At 37.2% G+C, this 20,864-nt stretch overlaps 1 protein-coding gene across 1 annotated transcript in view; it reads right to left on the bottom strand.

Moving 5' to 3' along the window:
- The window catches only part of Stard3nl (STARD3 N-terminal like), a 52,842-nt gene that overhangs the window by 11,250 nt on the left and 20,728 nt on the right, over positions 1-20,864 (bottom strand). Inside the window, exons 2-4 of the mRNA XM_027939707.2 lie at positions 5,644-5,923; positions 1,694-1,771; positions 1,086-1,163 (exon numbers count right to left, since the gene is read on the bottom strand). Coding sequence (XP_027795508.1) covers positions 1,086-1,163; positions 1,694-1,771; positions 5,644-5,865 — 378 coding nt within the window. The 5' untranslated portion in view covers positions 5,866-5,923. The remainder of the gene's footprint in view (positions 1-1,085; positions 1,164-1,693; positions 1,772-5,643; positions 5,924-20,864) is intronic.

Below are 20,864 nucleotides of genomic sequence, written 5' to 3'. Positions count from 1 at the left end.
AGATGCTTTATCATTGCATGTCTGCACGTCAATCACTTTTCTAAAATAAATACTAAGACAAATGGTCTGGCACAGTATTCTCCATCATGGAAACTCTGGAATAGAATGTTTCCATGGGGCTGTTAAAGAAAATTGGAATATGCTATCATCACAGGTAGTGTGATATGAGCTAGAGTATTTGGGAATCAAGTTGCCTAGACTGTCCACTACATCCCTCAAATGACAGCTTCTGGATTAACGTAGGTTCTACCTCCATCATGTGATGATGGGAATGTTAAGAAGAAATGACCCAGGCAGATATGGCCCTGGTACTTAGTCTGCAGAAGGCAGCATAGCTCCTATTCCCACCAGGACAAGACAGAGCCCTCAAACAGCAGGGTTTGGGGATATTCCTATGCAGTTCTCTCCAGCTTGGAAGATTCAACATTCTCTTGCCCCTTACCCCCAATGTATTCAGAACATCTGTGGAAATGGCAAAAAACATTCAGGCAGAATTGCTTCTAATTCTTTTAATCCCTTAATGTTTACTGAAGATGAGTACCATGTATCCAAGCTTTGTGCTAAAAGCTAGGAAAGAAATAAGTAAAAATATCACTATCCTCATGAAACTAGGGGGAACAGGAATGAGCTTAGAAGCTTCTTCTTCCAGAATAGGGGAAGTGGGTAAAAGAGGGGGAAATTGATTATCAAAATAAACACAGATCAAATCTTTAAATATCTAGGCAGTTTTAACAAAAGAATTTTCTAAATATTTCTGGGACAGAGGATCCTGTTTTTATCTCTTCGGCAACATGAAACACAGGGTAGATGGATGTTTGGCCAATCATCATTCTTGGACCTCCAGAGTCCTCATTTGACTCAGCATCTTAGAAATGAACCTGATTACTCTTAAACATTAGAAAGAAGACCTGGAGAATTAAGTCTACTAAAGCCAGGGAGGAAAGGGACTCAGGAAGAATTAGTGAAATTTGCTAGTGAAATTCTGTCTGGTTAAAACCCCTTCTCTTCTCCCAACTCGGGCTTGTTGTGCACAGGCCCTGGTCAGAACCCCAGAGGAGAAGACCAGCTCATCATGGCACACTCACCGCTATTGCCCACCAATGGCGCAGTCTGCATACAGCATATGCAAGTATCAGCACTTTAAATCGAAAAACTGCCAAAAGCTGGACCAAAAAACAAAGGTAAAGAAGACAAGTTATTTAAAATACATATAATAAAATATATTTTAAAATACATATTTTAAATACACCATTCTAGTGCAATTGCAGATTGCCCCAAATGGGCACTGACTCCTAGACCAGCATGTGGGACTGCCTACCCCAGATCCTCAAGTAATCGAAGTAAGGTGTCAGATTAATTTCTCCTTAACAAAAAGGAGCAATCTAGAAAAGAAATAGCATTTTTATCAGGCTATCATGAAAGCAGGTGAATTTGCCTTTCAGTGGCTAGGACATGTCAAAAGGTTCTACTTGAGCTGTGTGCTCTCATCTAGAACATGGGAATGATTCCTTCTGCCCTCTCTTTATTTCTTTCCTTGCAATGATTAGACACTTCCTTAGTGAGTAATTCAGGGAAAAGGAATACAGTTTACATTCAAGGTAGAAAAAAATGGCATCAAATTTTAGGCCTATTTAAGAAAAATTGTCTTTTGTTGTCATTCTATTTGTAAGGAGTTACAAAAGAAAATACTCACAAATATATCAAAATAAGATGAGTAGTAGTCATACTGTACCACCTCCTTCTCTAACGTATTCTCAATGCCTCCGTTCACCTAGGAAAAAGAGTAAAAAGCAAAAAACAAGGATTTACTTGAGAAAATGAAACAAGAGTGAGGTTTCCTATATACTTTCCTACCAGTCTTGAACCCAGAAATGTTTGGAAGAAAAGAAGCCTCATAATTTTAAAAGGCTGAACAGCACTTCCCACTTCTTCAGAGTTCATTCATGCAAAAGATATAAATGTATAATAAGGAGCAATGACTTTGCAATTCATATTTTAAATACTAAAATATTTAAAATCATATTTTCTCTTTTAAAATAAAGTCTTCAAGCATATATATACATACACGCTTTTAAAGAAGGCACATTTATTCAAGCCTTCTTCACTTGAAGACCAATAGTTTTAGGTTCTGGAAGGCTCAGGCTCCCATGATCTTACAGCAAACATAAATGAGGACAATTAGCAAGACACATAAGAGAAGTATAAAAATTCTCTTTATTTTTTTCATCTTTTTATTTTGCTCCTGGCATTTTAAAATTCTAAACTCTTTATGCTAAGTGAAACAAGTCAAAAACTAAAGGTCAAATGTTTCTGCTGATATGTGGAGGGTAACTCACAATTAAGTCGGGGATGGGGGGAGGAATAACAGAAGTTCAATAGATTAGACAAAGGTAAATGGAGGGAAGCCGGGGGATAGGAAAAGGAAAGACAGTGAAGAATCTGACATAATTTTCCCATGTACATATATGGGAACGCCACAGTGAATCCCATCATGATGTACACGCACAAGAATGGGATCCTAACTAAAATAAGATATATTGGGGCTGGGGTTTTGGCTCAGCGGTAGAGTGCTCGCCTAGCAAGTGCGGGGCCCTGGGTTCGATTCTCAGCACCACATAAAAATAAATAAACAAAATAAAGGTGTTGTGTCCAACTACAACTAAAGAATAAATATTTAAAATAAGATATATTCCATGCTTATACAATTATATCAAAGTGGATTCTAGTGTCATGTGTAACTAAAAAAAAAAAACAATAAAAATAAAATTCTCTACTCTTATCAATTTACATATATAACTTGGATAACAAAATTGGAAACATGTGACAGTTACAATAAATGGTGAAAATCAAACCCAACAAGATAAACTTTCTGTCCCCCCCTAATTCTACCATGAAAATGAATTTTAAATTATCAAGTTTAAAATTTTACAAATTAAACTATGGAGAAATACACACACATATATATATATATATATATATATATATATATATATATATATATATTTTTTTTTTTTTTTTTTTTTTTCTTTTAAGAAAATCAAGTAAAGGGACATATGACAGGCCATGGACAGAGTACCAGACAGACTCTCTTAATGGTGACAGCTCATGGACCAGCCTGGTCAGAAGGAATGTGATATGAAACATTAACTTCAAGCTTCTAATTCTGAACAAAGTCCTGGCAAACAAATAGAGATGCACTGAAAAAGGACAAAACAAAGTGCAATTGACCAGGCAATTGGATAAGAGGGAAAGAACAAGGAATACCTTTATAAGATTCCCTAATTTGTCAAATTAAAATGTCACAAGGAAAGGGTGGTCTTAGCTTAACTACCTTTTCATGGATTTGTATTTGTTATCCAAGTGAAAACAAACCAAAAATACTATTCTGTACCTTAAAATACCTGAAGGAGTTTTAGGTTTCTAAAATTAGTACAAATTGATTTTGTACCTGCTTGGCTATAAATTTCTATAAATAAATAGAACTGAAAGCCTGGTCACAAGGAAAAATCACTAAAGACCAACCGACCATCTCTTTACATTGCTTTGTCTCTCCAAACTAAGGAAACATTCCAATATCCAGAATATTAAGAGAATAATTATTCTGAGTAGTCCATGGCAAAGAGGGTTCTCTACCACTGTGACCACCCCCTCACTCCACTTCTGTTCCCAAGACAGCAGGAATCAAAGCTGTCAGCATGGTTTTGCCAGTAGAAAAAGTTTTCCTCTGGTATCTTCTCACTTTAAAAAAGACCCTAACTTTGTGTTTTTCAATAAGATATTTAGGATTTATTACCTAAAACCTTAACTTACACTCTAAATCCTTATTTCACAATCTTTGTCTAGCTCTAGGTATGTCAAATTGACTGACTATAGTTGAACACCAAATCAAATTCTTTCTGGTTCAAACTGACCATTCTTCATTCAAAGATATAAAATCTGAAATGCTACAAAATGTGAAACATTTTGAGCACTGGCATTCTCACCACAAGTGGAAAATTCCACATTTGATCTCTCATCCCAAATGCAGGCCCTCGAAAAACAGTACAAAATTACCTTCAGGATGTATATAAAGTACATATGAATAAATTTTGTGTTTAGAATTTGTCTCAACCCCAAGATATCTCATTATATATAAGAAAATACTGAGAAATTTTAAATACAAAATCTGAAACTTCTGGTCCCAAGCATTTTGGCACAGGGACAATTTCTAAGTCCATCATTAAAAACTTGAGAGTCATCTTTGGTTACTAGGGAGGATAAAATCAGACTGTCAGCAAGTCTTCTGCTTCTCAGGTGAGCTCTTCCCTCCTACTCACACAATCTCAAATGGCATTCTTTCAACAGCTCCTGAGTTAGTGTTCTTATAGTGCTAACCTGCCACTAATATAATCAAGCTACACACCACTACCACAATGATCTTTGTCCATTTGTTAAATATTTGCTGGGCACCCATGGAGTACCAGACACTCACTGTTTTAATTAAAGAAACTTCTGAAAACAAAACAATATCTCTGTCTTCATTAGCGTGCATCCTAGCAAGGCAGGAGAGAGGACAAGTAAGAAAATAAGTACTATACAGAAAACAGAAGCAGGACAGTCTGACAGAATGATGGTGACATTTAAACTGACTTCAGAATGATAGGATATCAGAATCTATAAAAGAATAAAGGAATTTATTTATTAAATAAAGGAATTTATTTATTCCTCATACAGAGGAAACTACTAGTATAGAGGACCCAAGACAAAAAGGAGCCTGTTACATTCTGAGAGCAAAAGGAAGCAAGCAAGAGTGGCTGATGAATGCAATCAATGAGTTGTGCTGATGAAGGCAAGAGTGTTGCTGAGAGGGAAGCCTTCAGGAAGAACCCACTGTTAGTTGGGGAAAAATATAATCAACCTGAACCAGGGCTTTGGGAGAAAATAGGCACATCAGGTTAAATAAAATATGTTTATAATGAATTTCTCTTGTTTATTTTAACTTTTATTACTGTAACAACTATAGAATCTTAAATTATATGCTTTAAATTGTGCATTACATTTGTAACAGGCAACACTGACGGAGGCAATTATTTGGTAATATAATTGCATATGTCCAAATGCCTCTAAGAAAACTTACTTGATATAATATGAAAAAGTGATCTCTGAAAAAAAATACACAAAATCTGCAGCAATGGAGCTAGAAAAGTAGATGTAATAGCTAAAACATTTCAGAAACATTTTGTGTATTTTTGAGAAGTTGGTGAATTCATTCTGAAAAGGTCTAGGAAATAATTATTTTTGCCTCTTAGGCCAGAAGGTCTCTGGCTTAACTACTTAACCCAACTACTTACACACAAAGTCAAACCATAGGCATATATCAACAAATGGGCATAGCTGTGTTCCAACAAAACTTTGCTAAGACATGCCAACTGAATTTATCCCACAGCCTAAAGTTTGTCAACTCTTATTATTGAGCAAAACACTAGGAATTCAAATTTCAAAAAGCCAAAGTGAGCTTTAAATTTACTCATTTGTTTCAAACAATGCTGCATCATCTGGAAAAAGATGAAATTCACTAAATGATACATAAAAAGTTTATTTGAAGAATATATTTTTGTTTCTGGACTCATTTCTTATAAAAGTCATGAAAAAAAATCAACTTACATTTAACTCTATTATCCATAGTAATGTTACAAATAAGAGGTCAAAGGTGACAAACAAACAGAAAGTCCTCCTGACATCGGATATGCCTTTCTTTTCCCTTCCTTCATAGGACTCAATCCTGGCCATGAGTTGTGTGGGGTTGATGGAGTGGACCTCGCGCAGAGAAGCATGGGAGCTCTGGCTCCCAGTGAGTGTATTCTCCATGTCTGGCAGGTGGTTCATCCCGGAGAAGGGTTAAAGGAACCTTTTCCCAACTTCACCATCCCTAGAGAGAAGAGACCTTTGGGAAATGAAAGAGAGAGATCATGTTAAATCAATGTATAAGTACATAAACTGTATTATATTTTACCTAGTACAAGCACCCTACCCTCATGACTGTGAGACTGTCTAACTGAGCAGCAGAGGGTCCTGATAGAAGGTATTCATGTTTTAATAAAGACAAAGAGAACATGAAATTAACAACACTTAATGTTCTCAACACCACAAAATATCTGCTACGGAAAAAATCAAGAAGAATGCAATAAAGAAGAACACAAATTTATGATAGGAAAGGGTGTTAACCATAACCAAAAGTCAATCCTGATAACCTGAAGCAAATGTCTTGTGAAAGCTGAAAGCACCAAGCCAGCTCTTTTGCTGTGCCAGGGAGAAGACCCCCACTGTCCTGCAAGTGTCATTGCCTATGAACTAGGAAACCATTTACTGAACATTTGCTTGCACACATAAAGAGAACATATAAGCTTTCGGCTACTAAAAAAGAAGAAAAAAAAAGAAAAACCTTGTTTCCTAATGAAGATTTTTTTTTTAACCTGAAGTGCTTAATAAACATAGCATTTCCCCATTACCTCTTAATGAACATATGTTTCTGGGCCTCTTCTTGGAAGAGTTGTTTGTGCCCCCAAAAGTTCAACCCTCAAAAGTTCAACAGTATGTAACCACCCAATTAATGATTACAGAAGGTATAGCCCTATGTAGAAATGCAGGTTCCCCAAGACCAGGAAGTATTTCAATAATAAGATGAAAAATCTTATTATAAAAAGATGAATAATCTAAACAATCTAACTTCATCAATGAAAGATATAGTGGATAGTATGATTGTTTGCCAAATATTTCCGTTTCTCTTCCTATAATATCTCTCCTTGTATGAGGATATATGGACTCTATGACCTACTGAACTCATGTGCTTTTCTTTGGCCATGCATGTGGGTAGATGTTCATATGTTATTTGTGTCCAGAAGCATTAAGAACCAGTATAGCTTACAATGCTCATCTTTTTAAATGTGCCATGATTAGCTATGTCCAGAAAAAGAGAAGCATTTTCTAGCTGGGTAACAGAAGTTGGAAGCAGACTGCTGAGATTTCTCCAAAGCAATATGGTCTCATTTGGTCTTATTCCCTGTCCAGAATGTTGTCTCTTTAACATTGAGCTGATCTTTCTTCCTTCCCACATGCAGAAAAAAATAATCCTTTGCATTATGTATATAATATGGTGGAAAAATGATTTGATATTTTTATAAAAATTATTGATTATATTAACTAATATTTTTTAAATATTCATACTCTACTTCTGGAAATTTTAAAGGAAATTATTTAAACTAAAGACATTCAAAGCAAAATTGATATATTATGAGTCAAGTTAGTAGTTAGTTACCTTGGAGCAAGAGGAAGGGAATGATGATTGCAGGGCACAATGCAGGAGTGCATTTAGCGGACTTGGTAAAGTTCTATCTCTTGATTTAGTAATGGTAACATGGGTGTGTTCAGTTAAGAGATAATTCACTGATACAGACAGTTTCAGTGTCATGTTGACTGGTGAAAATTTCAAAATGCTTTACACTTATGTATAAGTACATAAACTGTATTATATTTCAACAAAAATCTCTATTAAAATACTTTATATCTATAGTAGTATAAATTAGAAAATGATCTAAATATCTAATAATAGGGAAGTAATTAGATAAATCATGGCGTAGCCATAGTAGACAGATTAAAATGAATGGTTATGAAGCATTTGTAAGGACTTAGAAACATGTTTGAGTGATAACTTAATAAAAATCTAACACTATATGAAATATAAACATGTAGTTTGTTTATGACTATAAAATACACCTAAACCAAATTCTTTAAAGAATGTACATACAAAATATATAAGATGTTAGTAATGATTACCTCTGCCTGATGATACTGTATTTTCCTCTTCTTTTTACTGTTTCTACATTCTTCAAATTTCTTAATTTGAACATACTACATTTATAACAGCAGGAATAAATTCAATTGTCATTTTGTTAGGCTCTTGGACAGAAATCTCCAGGATACTATGGAGTCCTTCTCTTTAATTTCCCCTAATCTAGCCAACATTAATAAACAAGATAACAGTATCTTGTTTATTCACTTTGCTTCCTCAGAATCAGCAAATCAGCAAAGCATTTTGAAAAGCTCAGTAGGAGTTTACTTTTGCACCTTGTATAAAGAAAATATAAAGTTCCAAAAATGTTAAGTACTTCTACATGATTTGTCTGGATACTATGAAAAGCATCCTAGTAAAAGGACTATCAATGGCCTATGGCATATTCCCCATAAAGCAGCTAACTTAAAAAGAAAAGAAAAGAAAACCTTGCCTGTCAGACTTCTAGTGAGTTAACTCTGTAATAGTAAGTCAAAATGAATGAGTGTAAATAGTGTTTTCTGTGATGAAACACATACTTGAAGTTTAAAAGGATAGCTGATATGCCCTCTAGAACTGAACCTGTATGAAAATAGGTATATTTCTGCAACAACATATTCTTTAATAAGATAAAGCAACCCAGATAATTCTTAAGTCAATCTAATAATCCATTAGCAACATATTTTAAAAATTTAAATTCTTAAGTTCACTATTTTGTAAAAACATTAACAAATTTGCAATCCAAATTAAGGGCTCTTTTTAAAGTCATTTGCAAGATTATTTTATTAGTCTCAGTCCTCCTTGTTTCAAAAATCCACTACTCATGAATATAAAACCCAACAAAGCAGAACATCACAATGGCATACACATGACTTGGGAAATGAGTAATAGGGAAGTAATTAGATAAATCATGTTTGAAGTAATTAAATAAATTGCTACAAACATACTAATCAAACTTAAAATCATCTGGCCATCTTTGACCTCTGTCTCTGACACTCCTGGTGAACTGACTAAAAGCCACCTATCAGAGTGTCTTGAAGTTCACAATAGAGTGTCTTAGAGTTCACAATAGCAGGTAAGCAAAATTATTGCATTATTTTTCAGAAGTATGTGTATAACTGCTACAGATACTTGTAGTAGCTTCAATAACAAAGTTTCCCAAAGCACAAATTGCTCTGCACAACCTGGCTCATCAAATTGATCTTTCTCTGACAAAAAAGGAAATTAAAAAAGGGGAAGAAAGCTTCCTTTGCTTTTTTTATTTAACTATACTTAATGCAGCAAATCGATCTTCATATAGTGACAAATGTAGATGTTCTAGGTCATGAAAAAATATGGAACAGATTTCAAAAATAAATTTGTTTTAGAGAAACTTCTACTAAAAAGAGAAAATAAGAAAAGAGGGTCCTTAATTTGATAGACCCATGCTGCAAACATACTAATCAAAGTTAGAAACATTTGACCATCTTTGACCTCTATCTCTGTCACTGTTGGTGAACTGACTAAAAGCCACCTATCAGAGTGTCTTGAAGTTCACAATAGCAGGTAAGCAAAATCAACAACCTCCACCTGCTCCCTCTCCTTCCCACCCCCATAAAAATGGTTCCTAGTGATAGTTTCTTGGAGGAATTCGTAGGGACTTGTGGGCAAATGGGAGCAAAGAAAAAGCTTAACAATCTTCTTTATTCTCATAAATTAGACTGTGAACTCAGAACTACAGGGAGTATTGGTCAAAAATACCTAAGGAAATATCAGCTAATCTGTGTTCTATATGAAACTCTTGGTTTTTGTGTTGTTGTCCTTTATAAGACTGGATTTGATTTTTTACTGACTTATTTCATTTTGATAGACTTGAATTAGAACACTTGTAACTACAAGTATGTCTCAAATTTCTTCTTAAATGTATATACATTGAATGTCTTAGCCTAAATTCTTTAAATTTTTTTTTTTTTTAAAAGTAGGGTAGGGATCCAACATGGCGGCGGGCGGGGAGGCAGCGCTTTCAATACCTCCTCAATAACTGGGTCAGAGAGACGCATTGATACGCTTAGATTCTACCTGCTGAGAAACTCCTAGCAAAATTCCACTGAAGAGAGACCGGCCGGGAATTAGTAGGATTTTTGGAGGTGACAGTTTGCCCCAGATAAGTGAATCTCTGCCACGCGACGCAGAGGTCCAGACCCGCCAGCCGCTGCCCGCGCGACTCGGCGACCGTCGGCCACCCGCCCGAGGCCCCTGTGACTGGGCGGCTAGCCCCCGAGGCGCAGCTCAGCAGGAGCGGCGCAGGGACTCTAGGAAGAGGTCTCTAGCCAAGCCTTCATGAAATAGCGAACCGTGAACTGAAACCAACCAGAGACAGACCAGTCCCACCCCTCCCTTCTGACACTCCGGCAAGGAGCCTGGGGCCCGCCATAGCAGAGAGGTGAGGTCACCGGAGTTCGGCCAACGGAATTCCTTCCCAGCGGAATCCACTTTAGCAGGTGTATGACTCCCACCCCCTCCAGATACAAGCAGCCAGGAAACCTCGGGAATCTCTCCGGGGGCATGTCTGTAGGGAAGCAGAGGGGATTCCCGTTCCCCAACTCCCCTTACCACCAGCGGTGACACCCAAGGTCTTACCCACCAGTTTCCGGGGGCGTGCCCACCAAAGGGGTCTGAAAAAATTAAACTGTTGGTTCCCAGATCACCGCACCACAGCACTGAGGCTTAGATGAATGACAGAGAGAGTTCTCAGTCGTTCGGGAAATAGGACACGCGGTGGGGCTGCAAGTGTAACTAGATCCTTGGGGAACCACCTCAGGTGAACAGGACCTGGATGGCTGGCTGGCAGGTGGAAGGTGGGAGGGGCCAGAGAAGTGAAACGGCTCTGAACTAACAGGATTGAGAGACTCCCAGGAGCCGCCTTGCAGGGATTGCTGTCAGCACATAGAGGGCAGAAGCTCGGCTCGGAGGGCACAGCTCCGCCTACTGGAAGAGAAGAAAATGGATTTCTAAGACTTCAATTTTTTCTTTTATTTTTCTCTCTTTGTGCTTTTCTCCCCTTTTCCTTCTTTCTTTCTTTCCCGTTTCAAGTTTTATTGTTCTTTGCATTCTCCTCTAATCTATCTCTCTCTCCTTCTTTCTTTTTAAGAGCACCTTCCTTCCCCTACCCCCCAACTTTCATCCCAAGCATTACGTCTTCCATTACGTGTAATTGTCTAAATGCAAATAGGTGAATGTTTTGAGGCTGTCTATAGGGCTCCTAAATACCTAGCTACTACCAAACACCCTGATCCAATCGCCTGTTAATATCCCCCTTCAGTAGAGCAATCTTCTAAAGTAGCCAAGACATACTAACCCTCATACCATCATAGCACCTAACCTAAACATAAAGTCCGAAGAACAAACAACAAATCACTACATGCATACAGAATCCGGAAGCCTTTTATGAATTGAATGAATCAGCTTTAAAGTACAATAAAGCCCAACATTTCTAGGCATAGTCTCCTACCACAAAGGAGAGACAACAGAGATATACAAAACCAAAACAAATTTATAGGAGAAAGCAGAAACACAGCAGTCAAACAGAGCTAGAAAGTAACGTGAACAACATGAAAAAAACAAGGGAAAAAAGGATTACAAACAATGCAGGACAACTTAAATCTACAGGAGGACCTAGAGGCATCAGAAAAATGGACAGAGAAAGAACTCAAGGCATACCTAACTCAGATGGAACGGAATATTAGAGAAGACATGAGACAGCAAGTCCAAGCAATGAAAGTATATTTTGAAAACGAATTAAATAAACAAATTCAAATGGCAAAGAACAAGCTACACCAGGAGATAGAGATTTTTTAAAAAAATCAAACAGTAATCCTAGAAATGCAGGAAACCATAAAGCAAATTAAAAACTCAAACGAGAATATTACAAATAGACTAGATCAAGTAGAAGTCAGAATATCAGATAATGAAGACAAAGTTTATCAACTTGAAAAGAATACAGTCAACACAGAAAGGATGCTTAAAACTCACGAGCAATCTATCCAAGAGATATGGGATGTCATAAAAAACCAAACTTGAGAGTCACTGGGATAGAAGAAGGTATAGAGGTTCAAACCAAAGGAATGGACAACCTATTAAATGAAATAATCCTAGAAAACTTCCCAGATATGAAAGATGGAATGGATTGCCAAATCCTGGAAGCCTACAGGACCCCAAACATTCAAAACCGTAATAGACCAACTCCAAGACACATAATTATGAAGATATCCAACATACAGAACAAGGAGAGAACATTAAAAGCTACGAGAGAAAGGAGGCAGATTACATTCAGCGGTAAACCAATTAGGTTAACGGCTGATTTTTCATCACAGACATTGAAAGCAAGAAGATCCTGGAACAACGTATTTCAAACACTGAAAAATAATGGATTCCAACCAAGAATACTGTATCCAGCAAAATTAAGCTTCAGATTTGACAATGAAATTAAAATATTTCACGATAAACAAAAGTTAAAAGAATTCGCAGCCAAAAATCCAGCACTGCAAGGCATTTTGAGCAAAATACTACAAGAAGAGGAATTGAAAAATAGTACCCAAAACTAAAAGTTGGAGGTATCTCAGTAAAGGGGGAGAAAAATAACCAAAGAGGAAAAACTAGCCAAACTAAAATAAATAAATAAATAAACATGACTGGAAGTACAAACCATATTTCAATAGCAACCCTAAATGTTAATGGCTTAAATTCACCAACCAAGAGACATAGGCTAGTAACCTGGATTAAAAAAACAGATCCAACAATATGCTGCCTTCAGGAGACTCATATGATAGGAAAAGACATACACAGGCTGAAGGTGAAAGGTTGGGAAAAATCATACCACTCACATGGCCCTCGGAAGCAAGCAGGAGTGGCCATATTCATATCGAATAAAATCAACTTCAAAACTAAGTTAATCAAAAGGGATAAAGAAGGACACTATATACTGTTAAAAGGAACCATCCACCAACAAGACATAACAATTATCAATATGTATGCACCAAACAATGGTGCTGCAACGTACATAAAACAAACTCTCCTCAAGTTCAAGAGTCAAATAGACGACAACACAATAATTATGGGTGACTTCAACATACCGCTCTCCATTAGACAGATCCTCCAGACAAAAGCTGAATAAAGAAACTACAGAACTCAATAACACAATCAATAACCTAGACTTAACCGACATATATAGAATATATCAACCATCATCAAGTGGATACACGTTCTTCTCAGCAGCACATGGATCTTACTCAAAGATAGACCATATATTATGCCATAGGGCAACTTTTAGTAAATATAAAGGTGTGGAGATAATGCCATGCACCTTATCTGATCATAATGGAATGAAACTGGAAATCAATGATAAAAGAAGGAAGGAAAAATCCTGCATCACCTGGAAAATGAACAATATGTTACTGAATGATCAATGGGTTAGAGAAGGACATAAAGGAGGAAATCAAAAAATTCTTAGAGATAAATGACAATACAGACACAACATACCGGAATCTATGGGACACAATGAAAGCAGTTTTAAGAGGGAAATTCATTTCCTGGAGTTCATTCCTCAAAAAAAGAAAAAACCAACAAATAAATGAACTCACACTTCATCTCAAAACCCTAGAAAAGGAAGAGCAAAACAACAGCAAATGTAGTAGAAGACAAGAAATAATTAAAATCAGAGCAGAAATCAACAAAATTGAAACAAAAAAAACCATTGAAAAAATTGATAAAACTAAAAGTTGGTTCTTCGAAAAAATAAATAAGATCGACAGACCCTTAGCCATGCTAATGAAGAGAAGAAGAGAGAGAATTCAAATTACTAACATACGGGATGAAAAAGGTAATATTACAATGGACACTACAGAAATACAAAAGATAATTAGAAAGTATTTTGAAACCCTATATTCCAATAAAATAGAAGATAGTGAAGATATCGATAAATTTCTTAAGTCATATGATCTGCCCAGATTGAGTCAGGAAGACACACACAATTTAAACAGACCAATAACAAAGGAAGAAATAGAAGAAGCCATCAAAAGACTACCAACCAAGAAAAGCCCTGGACCGGATGGGTATACAGCGGAGTTTTACAAAACCTTCAAAGAAGAATTAATACCAATACTTTTCAAGCTATTTCAAGAAATAGAAAAAAAAGGAGCTATTCCAAATTCATTCTGTGAGGCCAACATCACCCTGATCCCGAAACCAGACAAAGACACTTCAAAGAAAGAAAACTACAGACCAATATCTCTAATGAACTTAGATGCAAAAATTCTCAATAAAATCCTGGCGAATCGAATACAAAAGCATATCAAAAAAATTGTGCACCATTATCAAGTAGGATTCATCCCTGGGATGCAAGGCTGGTTCAATATACGGAAATCAATAAATGTTATTCACCACATCAATAGACTTAAAAATAAGAACCATATGATCATCTTGATAGATGCAGAAAAAGCATTCGACAAAATACAGCATCCCTTTATGTTCAAAACACTAGAAAAACTAGGGATAACAGGAACTTACCTCAACATTGTAAAAGCTATATATGCTGAGCCTCAGGCTAGCATCATTCTAAACGGAGAAAAACTGAAGGCATTCCCTCTAAAATCTGGAACAAGACAGGGATGCCCTCTCTCACCACTTCTATTCAATTGAGTTCTTGCAATACTAGCCAGAGCAATTAGACAGACAAAAGAAATTAAAGGCATAAAAATAGGAAAAGAAGAACTTAAATTATCAGTATTTGCAGACGAAATGATTTTATACCTAGAAGATCCAAAAGGGTCTACAAAGAAACTACTAGAACTAATAAATGAATTCAGCAAAGTGGCAGGATATAATATCAACACGCATAAATCAAAGGCATTCCTGTGTATCAGCAACAAAACTTCTGAAATGGAAATGAGGAAAACCACTCCATTCACAATATCCTCAAAAAAAAAAAAAAAAAATACTTGGGAATCAACCTAACAAAAGAGGTGAAAGATTTATACAATGAAAACTACGGAACCCTAAAGAGAGAAATAGAAGAAGATCTTAGAAGATGGAAAAATATACCCTGTTAATGGATAGGCAGAACTAACATCATCAAAATGGCGATATTACCCAAAGTTCTCTACAGGTTTAATGCAATGCCAATCAAAATCCCTACGGCATTTCTTGTAGAAATAGATAAAACAATCATGAAATTCATATGGAAAAACAAAAGACCCAGAATAGCAAAAGCAATTCTAAGCAGGAAGTGTGAATTTGAAGGTATAGCGATACCAGATTTCAAACTGTACTACAGAGCAATAGTAACAAAAACAGCATGGTACTGGTACCAAAACAGGCAGGTGGACCAATGGTACAGAATAGAGGACACAGAGACCAATCCACAAAATTACAACTTTCTTATATTTGATAAAGGGGCTAAAAGCATGCAATGGAGGAAGGATAGCAATCTTCAACAAATGGTGCTGGGAAAACTGGAAATCCATATGCAACAAAATGAAGCTGAACCCCTTTCTCTCGCCATGCACAAAAGTTAACTCAAAATGGATCAAAGAGCTTGATATCAAATCAGAGACTCTGCGCCTGATAGAAGAAAAAGTTGGCTCCAATCTACATATTGTGGGGTCCGGCTCCAAATTCCTTAATAGGATGCCCATAGCCCAAGAGTTAATAACAAGAATAAACAAATGGGACTTACTTAAACTAAAAAGTTTTTTCTCAGCAAGAGAAACAATAAGAGAGGTAAATAGGGAGCCTACATCCTGGGAACAAATTTTTACCCCTCACACTTCAGATAGAGCCCTAATATCCAGAATATACAAAGAACTCAAAAAATTAAACAATAAGATAACAAATAACCCAATCAACAAATGGACCAAGGACCTGAACAGACACTTCTCAGAGGAGGACATACAATCAATCAACAAGTACATGAAAAAATGCTCACCATCTCTAGCATTCAGAGAAATGCAAATCAAAACCACCCTAAGATACCATCTCACTCCAGTAAGATTGGCAGCCATTATGAAGTCAAACAACAATAAGTGCTGGCGAGGATGTGGAGAAAAGTGTATACTTGTACATTGCTGGTGGGATTGCAAATTGGTGCAGCCAATTTGGAAAGCAGTATGGAGATTCCTGGGAAAGCTGGGAATGGAACCACCATTTGACCCAGCTATCGCCCTTCTCGGACTATTCCCTGAGGACCTTAAAAGAGCGTACTATAGGGATACTACCACATCAATGATCATAGCAGCACAATTCACAATAGCTAGACTGTGGAACCAACCTAGATGCCCTTCAATAGATGAATGGATAAAAAAAAAATGTGGCATTTATACACAATGGAGTATTACGCAGCACTAAAAATGACAAAATCATGGAACTTGCAGGGAAATGGATGGCATTAGAGCAGATTATGCTAAGTGAAGCTAGCCAATCCTTAAAAAACAAATGCCAAATGTCTTCTTTGATATAAGGAGAGCAACTAAAAACAGAGCAGGGAGGAAGAGCATGAGGAAAAGATTAACATTAAACAGAGACGAGTGGTGGGAGGGAAAGGGAGAGAGAAGGGAAATTGTATGGAAATGGAAGGAGACCCTCAATGTTACACAAAATTACATATAAGAGGTTGTGAGGGGAAAAGGGGGGAAAAAACAAGGGAGAGAACTGAACAACAGCAGATGAGGTAGAGAGGGAAGATGGGAGGGGAGGGGAGGGGGGATAGTAGGGGATAGGAAAGGTGGCAGAATACAACAGTCACTAATATGGCATTATGTAAAAATGTGAATGTGTAACCGATGTGATTCTGCAATTTTTATTTGGGGTAAAAATGGGAGTTCATAACCCACTTGAATCAAATGTATGAAAGATGATATGTCATGAGCTTTGTAATGTTTTGAACAACCAATAAAAAAAAAAGTAGGGTAAATAAGTTAGTATAAAAATTAGTGAAACAAGGAAGGAGGAAAAGCCCTAGTTTCTCAATAAGCCTGGAAAAGACGGTGAATCTCTAGAGAAGCCAAATGGAGAAATGATGCCTTACAGCAGTCTATGAGAAAGGGAGCTCCTTCCAGGGATCTGTTTCCTTAGTCATATTTCTCCTGAAAGGAAGTTACCTACACTGCATTTCTGATTGCTTCATCTGGTCCTTCTCAAAAACCAGTGCACACATTCCTGGGTATGGCCTTTCACTCAAGCCTTGCAGGAAGGTGCAAAAACTCTGGATATGAGACTGGCTAGTCCAGATGGTGGAAACCCATCTACTTGAGTATAGCTACCTGTCCAACAAAGCCAATATTTGAAGGTTCTTGAGGCAAAATCAAGGAAATCTGAGAAAAGTTCATAAAATGTGTCTTGGAATTCTTTTAGTTCAGATTATTTTTAAATGCAACAAAATGATGTGCTTTTGGGGTGCACCTGTTATCAGTATCACCTATAGATTCTGGTAAACTTCCAGGCAGCTGAACCAGGTGACTCTAACACCCACTGCTGTGATAGCTTTCTTTTAATATGTAAAGAGAAGGATCATTGCTGAAGCCCATTTTTGTTCCATGATTACTGGACTTCATCCTACTCATTTCCTTCATAAAGATACAATATGAGTATCTTTCTGGAATTCAGTTCCTTCTGGAATTCTCCTCAAATTCTAATCCCCAAGATAAAGTGCATCTCTTCTTTGCTCCTTCAAAACAATGGATGTGCCACTTGTGGTATTTCTTATCACAGTGGGCCATTTACTGGGCTGCTTTTCCTGCTAAATGGCATACTCCTTGAAGGTCCTACATCTGACCAGGGAGCAGCCCACTACATGAGAGACAGCAGGAACAAAACAGGTAAAACTGAATAAATTCTATCTAGCATGTAATTCAGAGCCCAGCACAGAGTAGGACCTCAAAATCTGTTGAAGTTAGGAGACTACAACTCTTTCTTTCTGAGGAAGAGCTTGGATGTTTTCCCAGATGTCATTTCAGAAGTGTTAAATATTCAGTCCTTGGTATTGAGATCTTCCTGGTGTTGGCTTAGGAAAGCTTTGCCTCTCTAAAAACAGTATTACACATCCATTTAGCTGTACACATAGGATGTTATATCTACAATTCAGGATTTATTCCAACTATGGAGAAGTACTAAGAGTGAAGAGTAGGGTGGAGAATTATAAAATAAAAAAGCACTAGTTAGTTTCTCGATGAGCCTAAAAGGGACACAGCAAGTCAAGGGTTTTGTGTGAGGAAATAGAATCCTCTTGTTGTTTTGGTTTTTGAAAAAGGGACTTATGTCTTAATTGTTGAACATCAAAGGATAACAACTATCCTCCTCTGTGTTACAATTATCAGCCAGTTATTTCTGTAATTATATTGCATTAACCCACTATCCAAAGCTCAACAATTTAAAACAATCCACATTTATTCTCAGCTCTTAAGTCTACAAGTGGCCTGAAGTTCACCTGATCTACACTGAGCTCATATAAGGCAGCTCTGGGCTTCAAGCTCTAGGAAGCAGAGCTTGGTCTCAAACTGTGTTGGGTCAGGTCCCTGTACTCTTAATTGATTTGTCAATTTCCTTGGACTAGGAAGATCCGGAGCAAGTTCTTATCATGAAAGATGGCAAAAGCTCAAGAAACAAGCTAGGCTATGAAAGCACATTTAGTCTCTGAATACACTGTGCTTGCTCACAATAGTTTTTCCCAAGGCCAAATCCAAAGGGAGCAGAGCTGGGATGTATGTTCCATAAAAGAAGAGGGAAAGTGAATATGTATTTGCGATTACTACTCCAATCCTACATAGCTATCAATGTTCTAAACCAGGGATCAGCAAACAGTAGGTTGCAGATCAAATATTAAAAACTGTCTGTTTTCGAACATCAAATTTTATTAGAACACTGCCACATCCATCTCTATGGGCCTGTACAAATCCCAATGGCTCGGAAGGCTGAGGCAGGAGGATCAAGAGTTCAAAGCCAGCTTCAGGAAAAGTGAGGGGCTAAGCAACTCATAAAACACAAAATAGGGCTAGGGACGTGGCTCAGTGGTTGAGCATCCTAGAGTTCAATTCCCAGTACTCTCCCACCCACAAAAATGCCATATCCGTCTACAGATGCTTTCACACTAAGACAGCAGGACTGAATAGTTGAAACAAAGGGTACATGGCCCACAAAGTCTAAAACATTGACTTTACTATCTTGACTCTCCTAGAAAGAAGGAATAGTGCTTTTATCAGCTTCCCGAAAGGGGTCCTAAACAAGACTTGCAGTTATTTAGCTAAAGCCAGCCTTAAAAAGGTGTATGCTTAATTTATGAATATTATTTTTTCACAATGAATACTCTGATTAGCAAAAAATGTAATTCATTTTTACTTTTTCATAGTTTGCTCTTCTGACACACCACACATAGGCACAGGTGATCTTATCTAATATTGGCTTATCCAGGCCACTTGAGCAGGACTTAGAGAATGGACACACCACTCTTTGTTATGTTCTCGTTCATTAATTCCACACTATTAGTAACTGGAGAAAAACTATCCCACCTGTACTGGTGGCTTCTTCAATAATATCTTTCCCATGTGTGAAAATGCAAGCAAACGAAATGAAATCTTTTCTTTCATTTGTCCCTCTGCTGGGTGCAAAGCTGAGCCAAACTTCAGTTTCATCTGCTTCCACATAGTAGTGAAAATATTCAGTTGGCAAAGAGCTGCAGTTACAGTGCAGGAGCAGGTACCACTTACTTCCATTTTACAGAAGTCCCACAATCTCTCATGCCTTCCTAGAAGAGTGGAGAGGGAATGTGGGCTCCTATTGAATGGCAGCCAAGTCTGTCAACCCAAATGCCCAGTCTTCTCTGTATTACTTCTGGCAGCAGCCAGAACACTATAGGGCTACAAGAGAGAATGTCAGACAACAGGCATTGAAAATATTTAAATCAGAATAGTCTATACAGAATATTTGGCTTAGAGACATGTCTTGCTTAGTCTTATACCCTAAATTAATTGCTAACATTTTAAATAATTATATTTTCCATATTCCCAGGTTCTCCTGAAAAGTTGAAACATATAAAATCACCAGGCCTGCATTCCCTGGCCATAATGATAAAACCAAGTTGCTGATGCCTTTAGGTGGGGCTTATACTCTCCACTTGGCCTCCAACCTGGACTTAGTCTAAGTCCTATCATCCTGATCTATTCTGATTCTTGTTTTATAGGCAAAGCAATTGAGGCCTATCTGGACTGTAAGAATGTTTCTACCTAATATATATTAAGATATATCTTAGGATTAAAACTTGACTCTTCCTTCTCTATCATCCCGTTTCACCTTAGACCCTACAAGGATATAGACAACATAGTAAAAGGTATTCAAATGGCCCCTGGGATGCAGTCATGGGATTTGAGAGTTCCTAAAAACATGGGTTGACTCAGCTGTGCCCACTCTATTCTGGGTCTGGGTTTTAATGGAGGCACAAAACAGCCTGGGCTGGCTACCTCTTGCAAGGACCATCACATGTTATAAAATCTGGTTTATAATGGTAAAAGTCCTGTTTCAAGTCCTCAGTTTCTAAGATAAAGCATATAAATGTGGGGGATGTGAATAATGAGGGATTACAAACACACATTGCCAGGATGAGAGGTATGACAGCAGAAAAAACATCAGATGCTTTAAAAAGTAAGCACATGGTGGGGAGAAGGGGACCACCAATCAAGGAAAAACCCCATTGAGACAGAAATGTCTCCCGAGGGTACCAATATGAGATAAGGAATGTCATGCCAGGCCTAAGAAGACCTGGAAAACCAACAGGTCAAATTCAACCAGTGATTCCTACTTCCATTAACGTTTGCTTATAGGAGGCTGTCACTACTTTGGAAACACACAAAGGTAGTTTGTAGGTAAGATGTTTTGAAGAAATAAAAATGTGTGGTTCATGTCCTGAATTTCTTCACATAATTGATGCCATGAAGCATGTTCATTCTACCCTGGAATATGAAGAGTTGATAGAAAGTTGCTTTACAAAAGGTTATTCAAAGGTAACCACTGGGGAAAGAAAGGCTGTGGTCATGGG

Source organism: Marmota flaviventris, chromosome 1 (assembly GCF_047511675.1).
Source record: "Marmota flaviventris isolate mMarFla1 chromosome 1, mMarFla1.hap1, whole genome shotgun sequence".
NCBI classification, from domain to species: Eukaryota; Metazoa; Chordata; class Mammalia; order Rodentia; family Sciuridae; genus Marmota; species Marmota flaviventris.
The sequence above is the reverse complement of the archived record's forward strand: the minus strand, read 5'-3'. Positions and strand labels throughout refer to the sequence as shown.